Consider the following 8,239-nt stretch of genomic DNA (forward strand, 5'->3'; position numbering starts at 1 on the left):
CAGATAGGGGTCATAAAAAGCCTTTTAGTAAAAACGCCATGTTGATATGACTATTCACTGAGTAGCGATAACAACAGTTTCAAAATAAATAAGGTGGTGGCCATATTGCATGGGCGACCAGCACCATTTTCATTTTGAACCATGCAGACCATGGGATGAATGTGTACGTAAAGTTTCATGGCGATCATCTAAGTAGTGAAGGAGGAGCGGCGATAACAAACATGTGGTAACAGACTGAGGGACGACAGACGGCGGAAAGCAGACCAGTACAAAAGATTTTCTGCTCTATGGCCAGTCAAGTAAATACAAACATATTTTGAACATTCTTTATGTACCTTACGCTTTCCTAAATGATACGGGGAAATAACAGATTACGGAAAATATTGGCAATTTATGAAGGGGTGTGTGTGTGTGTGTGTGTGTGTGTGTGATTTAGGTTTTTAACGTAGGTTTAACAAGTTTTCAGTCATATCGCTACGATGTCTGCAGTGTGGCAGTTTGAGTGATGTCTAGCACTGGAGTATCATGCCGCAGACATGTAGCATGCTGCCCCACCCAGTCACATTATTCTGACACCAGGCCAACCAGTCCTAACACTAACCTCTTAATACTGAGCGTCAAGTGAGACAGCTGTTGGTACCATTTTTGTAAGTCTTTGGTATGACTCCGCCGTGTATCGAGCAATTTATGAAGGAACTCAATAATAATAATAATAATAATGATGATAATAATAAAATAATAATAACAATCATTATTATTATTATCATTTCTCTATTACGACCACCTGAATACAATTTCTTTGTGGATACAGATACAGATTGATTGGTTTCCATTAATATACATGCTGCGTATTTTTCTTCCCGTTTATTATGTGACGAGTCCGTGTTTAATATTTTTATAGCCAGAATGATTCAAGCGAACGAATAAATTCCTCACAGGAATTCTGCATTTTTCTTTCTAATTCCTAATTTCTAAAAGAGTATTAAATGGTTTCACTTGTGACGTTTCATGAGTATGTAGTCAAGAATGGGCGACAGTCGGCAACTCAAAGTAAAATACAAGTGTACAAGGACGCAATGGAAATTAATGTATGCAGTGTTTTTTTTACTCGATATGTTGTCCTGACGTATGAAAATTTTAGGAAAATGTACATATGTACATTTTAGACAACTTCAGTTTATGACTAGCATAATAATGGTTCAAATAAATATGTATATGGACAAATATGAGATCTTTTGGTATTGTAACCTGTCGGTAGCTATCTGCTTGCGTAAAACTGCATATTACTCACCAGTGTTGTTGTGGATTCAATCAACATCGGTATCTTCTCTAGTTCTAACCTTCCCTCAGGTAGTCTTTAAGCCCATTATTATATTGTATATTTGACCTAAACGGACGAGACATTCCATTTATGTATCCTGAATGTTTTAAAGAGCTGACAACATGATGCAGCATATGGTCATGTATTTATTGATAGGGTGGCTCTCGAGAAGACATTATTTTAAACATATTTTGATGGTTATAATGTTACCTAAATATGACGGTAATTCATGATCATCACACGACTTATGTGCAATTAAAGGCCATTTATAGTCGGATGAGCCATACAAAATAGCGAAAATCGCTAAAATGGGTAAAATAGATCATAACGATTCTAGAACAGAAAACAAAAAGAGAACTACAGAGGACCATCGACGAAGCGCAAAGGACGTAAGACCAGAATTTCACTTGGCCATCTCATATAGAGGTCACGTGAAATGGTAACAATAGAATATGATCTTAGCAGATATCATGTTTAAAGTAGGGACATTGCACGTGCAGGGCTTACAATTATATTAAGAGAGGTACACAGTCAGTCAATATCTATCTATCTATCTATCTATCTATCTATCTATCTATCTATCTATCTATATATATATATATATATATATATATATATATATATATATATATATATATAATGCAGTAGGTGCAAAAAAAACAAAAAAGCAAACAACAGTAGTAATAACCTTAGTATCAATTCGTACAAAAGGAAACACGAATCCTTCTATGATATATACTGCTTGACGCAATATAGAATCTCCATGCGAGAGGAATAATGACTATCGCATCTATTATCTTTATATATATATATATATATATATATATATATATATATATATATATATTGAGAACAATGTACACATCAAGAGCATGTATGTATGTACGTACGTACATATGTATGTCTGTACAGCCAGAGAGAGAGAGAGAGAGGTGCACTCACATGATTACTTATAGTTGAGATGATAAAGCTACATCTTTGTTATAAATGTGATGTAGGTTTCCTCCTGCTTTCTTGCTAACAAAGAGACTAAGGTAATTGGGTTAAGACGAACTAATAAATAAGCCGAGAGGTTATCGGAGAGGTGAATTGTTCTTTATAATTTATTACTGCGCAAGTAATATTAATTGGTTTTACTTGTGAAGTAATAAAGAATTGTACATTCACACATTTGAGCAAAATGTGTGCATGTACAAATCTCTGTTACTTTAATTTGTAGATCCGTCACGTATAAAATGTGTACATGTACAAATTCATGTTATTTTGATGTTGTATTCTGGCGGCCGCTATCGGCCATCGTACATTAGAATACACAGTGCCTAAAACGTCCCTATTATCCTTAGAGGTACATTTGCCATGAAAATTCTTTCCGTTGAGACTTTAATCATTTACTATTTTCCCAGTATAATTGCCGCGTCCTACTTTATGATCTACATTGGCTGGACATTTTCCAATTATCTGGCTTAAAATTTATAGAGCTTTGTAGATTACCAGTATCATGTGCACGTGTGTAACCACGTGGGGTGTAGGGCGGTTGTGATTTTGTACTGGTGTTATTATTTTTATTTCTATTTGCAGATGTTATTATATTTGTTTGTGATCTGTATATGTTTCTGTTCGTTTGTATCTAATCATTTTTGCGTAGGCTTGAGTCTTTCGGTATCTCTAACTCTCTATTCTCTTATGACCGATCACGTAGCCGCGTCCTACCTAATGACCTAACAGACGTGATTCATGCTGCAAATGCCAGCGTGGATCAAACAAGAAACAGACCTAGCTACATGGCTTTGAAATCGCGTATAAAAGGCGGTCTCTCGACTGATAGGCGTGCAAAGTTTAGTCCACATTCGATCGTCAATACATATCTACACGACAGTAAACCTCGCTTTCATAAGATTGAAAACAGAAGTAGATCAATTTTCTAATAGAGATAAATGGAGCTTTCTGAACATAACTTATATCTAAATCCGATTTCCATCGGACTACTATTTTTAGCGATATTGACAATATGGATTTACAAGCGCCAGGGCCGGGCAAAACTTCCACCAGGGCCCTGGCACATCCCCTTCATAGGGAACGCATGGGAGCTGGCGGCAGATCCAGATTTGCGGAAATCTCTGAGACGGCTGCATAAGCAATATGGCGACATCTATCGGCTGTATATGGGACCCAAACTTGCCGTGGTGATCAGTGGGCACGAGGCCATTAAAGAAGTCTTTGTAAAACGTGGAGGAGAGTTCTCTGACAGACCCGACTCCTTGGTTACTAATCTCATTGGTGAAAAGCAAGGTATGGTTTCTTTGGGCCCAGTGGTTTTTCTTTGGGGTTACCCATTCCCGTTCTTTATTGTATTTTTAGGATGACAACATTCTTCAACCATCCACAGTTCAACTAACTTATACATACTCTAACAAGCTATCAAATAATTAAAAATCTTCACGTTGCAAGAATTTTCGAGAGAAAATAATAAATTTTCAAACAAAACCTCTGTAGAAAACAAAGAATGTAAGGCTTGCAGAAAATCATAAGTAACTGAGATGCAATAATATTATATGTATGGATACACGGGTAACTTAGCACTTTATGTTTCGATTAAAGGTATAGTGTCATCTTCTGGAGAGCTTTGGAAGGAACACCGAAAATTTACTCTTACAACACTGAGAAATTTTGGATTTGGGAAAACGAGCCTGGAAGGGAAAATCCATACGGAAGTTTCCCTACTATTATCCGAGATCGCCAAAGAACACGAGAAGCCATTCCGTATTCAGCATCTTGTACAAACTAGCGTGTCGAATGTCATCAATGCTATGTCATTTGGAGGACATTTTAATCATGACGATCCAAGATTTGCGAACATGATGAAAATGCTAGACGAAAACTTCGAAAACAATGGACCAAAAACTGTAGTTGCTTTCTTTCCTTTCCTGCGGTACCTGCCTGGGGACCTGTTTCGTGTTAAAAAGACGCTTAGAAATGTCAAATGTGTACAAGGATTTATAGGAGAGCTTATTGACAAGCACATTGAGAACTTCGACGAGAACAAAATAGAAGACTTCGTTGATGCTTTCCTGCTGGAAATGAAGAATAATCGAGACCAGAAAGATTCTACATTTACAAGTGAGTAAAGCAAAGAATATTATGATAAACACTTTAGAACTGTAAATATTTTTCATTTTCATACAAAATCGTGCAGTTATTCGGATAATCGTTGAAAGCTATCACCTGAACGTGATTAATTTCCAAATATCCTTCCTTTACTTTAATCTTCTGTTAAATTGCTCACTTGTGAACGTTTTGAGTTTTATTATTGATTGATATTTACGATTCATATATAAGAGCAAATAAAATTGACTGGTATAGTGCGTTTTCAAAAAAGTTAATAATCTATAAGTATGTTATATTGATTTCTATTTGCTATTACTATGCCTTCCTGGTCACAATTTAAAGGTCACTGAAATACATTTTTACAACTCTTTTTATTTTTTAGAAAAGCAGCTGACAAAAACAGTATCAGATCTGTTTGTAGCCGGCACAGAAACAACAACTACAACTATTACTTGGGCAGTGTTGTACCTTGCTGCAAAACAAGATATCCAAGCACGCGTTTTTCGTGAGATAAACGAGATTGTTGGAACAGACCGCCTGCCGTCCTTACAAGACAAACGGAATTTGGTTTACACCGAGGCCTTCATCATGGAAGTTCTTAGAGTTTGTAACATTGCTACCATAAGCCTTCCTCACACATGTACAGTGGACACAAAAATCCGGGACTTTGACATCCCTAAAGGTACCACTCTTCTTCCAGACATCGACTCAGTGCTTTTCGATCCTAAAATCTGGAGCGACCCAGAGGAGTTCCGACCTGATAGATTCATTAGCGAGGATGGGACCTTGTTGAAACCGGAAGAGTTCATTCCCTTCTTCACAGGTAAAATTATATTTTCGATACCATATTGTATAAACTTTTTCCTTGCACTGAAGGTCTCATCATGATATAAATGAAAAGAGATTGAGGCCAACAAAGGCATGGTATAAATTAAAAGAGATTGAGGCCAACAAAGGGATGGTATAAATTAACAGAGATTGAGGCGATCAAAGGCATGGGAACAATTAAAAGAGATTGAGGCTATCAAAGGTATCAGATAAATTAAAAGAGACTGAGGCTATCAGAGGCATGTGATATATTAAAAGAGATTGAGGCTATCAAAGGCATGGGATAAATTAAAACAGATTGAGGTTATCAAAGGCTTGGGATAAATTAAAACAGATTGAGGCTATCAAAGGCATTGGATAAATTAAAAGAGACTGAGGCTATCAAAGGCATGGGATAAATTAAAACAGATTGAGGTTATCAAAGGCATTGGATAAATTAAAAGAGACTGAGGCTATCAAAGGCATGGGATAAATTAAAAGAGACTGAGGCTATCAAAGGCATGGAATCAATCAAAACAGATTAAGGCTATCAAAGGCATGAGATAATTTAAAAGAGACTGAAGCTATCAAAGGCATGGGATAAATTAAAAGAGACTGAGGCTAACAAAGGCATGTGATACATTAAAAGAGACTGAGGCCATTAAAGGCATGGGGTACCTTAAAATCAGAATCTAGCCCTTAAGGGTGAAATAATTCATGATATCGAGCGGAGTGACCTTGTGGAGTTTATGCTCCAACGATATCTTTGAAACAATAAACATTAGTGTGGATTATTGGGGGTGGGGGGTGAAGAGAAATATCTAAACCACCCAGAATGTTATAACCAAATAATACAACTGTTATTGTGACTGGCTTCTCTCCTTAACAAAATACTGATAGACAATATTCCATGCAGCTCTAGAAAGATTGATCATGTAGTACACTCACACTTCTATTACTACCTACCCCACCCCTATCCCGTTCCCTCTCCATGTGAGCCGCGGGTAACTCAGTTGGTAGAGCGTCCGGCTCGTAATCCAGTGGTCGCGGATTCGATAACCGTCCAGGCCACCTTAGGCTGGCTATCTATGTGTATCCTTGGGAAAGGCACTTACCTCCCATTTCCTCAGCAGGATAAAGAGAATAATTCACATTGAGAGTGTCGTGAAAACCAACTAAAATAATAACAACACCCCATACATCACACCCCTAATGGGGCTGGTTTGTTTAGGTATTTGGCAATAGTCCGTGCTTTTAAATGTTCAGGAAATTTCGCTTTTCTGAAGACAATTCCAATTTCTGATCGAGAAATTCCATTTTGATTGCGTTCTGATTAGTTTTTTACTTTGGGGTCTCTTGATTGTGGTCTATTCAGTTACCAATTATCTATAATTAAGTGGTTGAATATATGTTCTGTTTCAGCAGCTAATATATATCAATGTCTTGCACAACTTTTGATAAATATTATATTTACTGACTGAAATATTGCAGCATTTTTGTTTTTCCTATATTAGTAATAGATGGAGATAAATTTAAAATTTCGTGTATTTATAGACGTTTCTTTTCGAGCTGTTATTATTTGCATGAATCTTCAAACATTGCTTGACAAATTTCTTACAATTGATCAGCCATAGTTCTCCTATATTTTATAAATTACGTCGTTAAATATTGGGAATGTATTTTATTGTCGTTTTCACCTTTGGATTGATTTCGTTGAGTTGACAGTGAAACTTACCAATGAGTTGACAGATAAATATAAGCAAAAATATATGCGTAGAATATCGTCGTTTATGAATGATTTTCATTTCATGTTGCGTTCTTGCAGGCAGCGATCTTACGAAAGTAGTGAGAATTTAAGCATATCGTCACGTGCCAGGTCCTGCAACGTAAATAATATATTGCCTTAACCATTTTACAGGTAGGAGGAACTGTGTTGGCGAGTCCTTGGCTAGAATGGAGCTTTACCTCTTCATCACAGCTCTCGTCCAGAGGTTAGAGTTTCTGCCACCTGATGGCACAGCGCTGGACATAAACGAGATAGACGGTGTATTTGGTGTGACACACAAGCCAAAACCTTTCGAAATTCGAGCTATACCGAGAAAAGAATAACCGGAGAAAATAAATTCATGGTCAGTTTTTTGAAAGTGCAATCAGACAGCGAAACTGAACAATCAATGCAAGTTTTGTTATTTTTCTATGCATAGGTCTCTCCTGTTGATTTGAGTGTATTTGTTAATGTTGTTTAACGATGTTTTTAAAAATACATTTTGAGAATGTAAATACAAAAACTCCAGGTAATTTCTCTGTACATTATTATTATCAAGACTGAATGATACACTTCATAAACTACATAATTCAAAATGCTTACATTGATCAAGTCTTGAAAAACAAATTGCTTCTAGGCTTCCCTCAAAGAACATAATTTTGTCAATAATTTGTCAATAGCCTTTTTGGCGAAAATTTTGTAACTCTTTTATCATATAGCTCAAAACGATAAATAAATTCACTTAAAAAAATGAAGTTGCCTTCTGTTTTACTGAACTTATTACTACGTATATCCGAAACGGCAATCGTCATTTTCACAATCTTTTCTTTTAGACATGTTTATACCTGTGACGGTATTTTTCTGGAAAGTAAAATCTGACACTTGTTTTAAGCGATGGTTTTCTCAATTGTTGGCGATACTTGGTATTATTTATCCATACCATTTAAATACCGAATCAGTTTTCTACTTCCAAAACATTAATTTCGCTGCTTTTTGTTCCAATTATATGGACTTAGGCCATTAGACCTGGAAACAACACAAACTGTTGTTTGAAACATATCCATATAACTGTCGCAAAGTAATGTTAAATAAAATGCTTTATTCATTGTTTGAAGCAGCTAGCGTGTCGCATTGGTCCAGCCTAAATTGTACTTGACTCACTTTTTTCATATAAATTACTCTCCGTTAATTGTGACTCTGGTACATTGCCCGTCGTATTCAGAGAAATTGGGAGCCTGACT

General features: G+C 36.3%; 1 protein-coding gene across 1 annotated transcript; it reads left to right on the forward strand.

Annotated features, from left to right (window-relative positions):
• Positions 1-3,055: 3,055 nt before the first annotated feature.
• LOC149806108 (cytochrome P450 2H2-like) lies at positions 3,056-7,753 on the forward strand. The gene is made up of 4 exons (XM_089950999.1): positions 3,056-3,610; positions 3,920-4,438; positions 4,809-5,249; positions 7,152-7,753. The coding sequence occupies exons 1-4, from the start codon at positions 3,256-3,258 to the stop codon at positions 7,340-7,342; spliced, it is 1,506 nt and encodes a 501-aa protein (XP_089807125.1). The 5' UTR covers positions 3,056-3,255; the 3' UTR covers positions 7,343-7,753.
• Positions 7,754-8,239: the final 486 nt, after the last annotated feature.

The sequence above is a fragment of the Sinohyriopsis cumingii genome, chromosome 2, assembly GCF_028554795.1.
Source record: "Sinohyriopsis cumingii isolate HCF-2022 chromosome 2, ASM2855479v2, whole genome shotgun sequence".
Taxonomy (NCBI): Eukaryota; Metazoa; Mollusca; class Bivalvia; order Unionida; family Unionidae; genus Sinohyriopsis; species Sinohyriopsis cumingii.

What these genes read in the sequence shown, in the direction of transcription:
- LOC149806108 (XM_089950999.1), top strand. Translation starts at nt 3,256, where the DNA reads ATGGAGCTTTCTGAACATAACTTATATCTAAATCCGATTTCCATCGGA. An exon ending in GAAAGATTCTACATTTACAA is followed by an intron (nt 4,439 to 4,808) that starts GTGAGTAAAGCA and finishes TTTATTTTTTAG; the next exon opens with AAAAGCAGCTGACAAAAACA. An exon ending in GTTCATTCCCTTCTTCACAG is followed by an intron (nt 5,250 to 7,151) that starts GTAAAATTATAT and finishes ACCATTTTACAG; the next exon opens with GTAGGAGGAACTGTGTTGGC.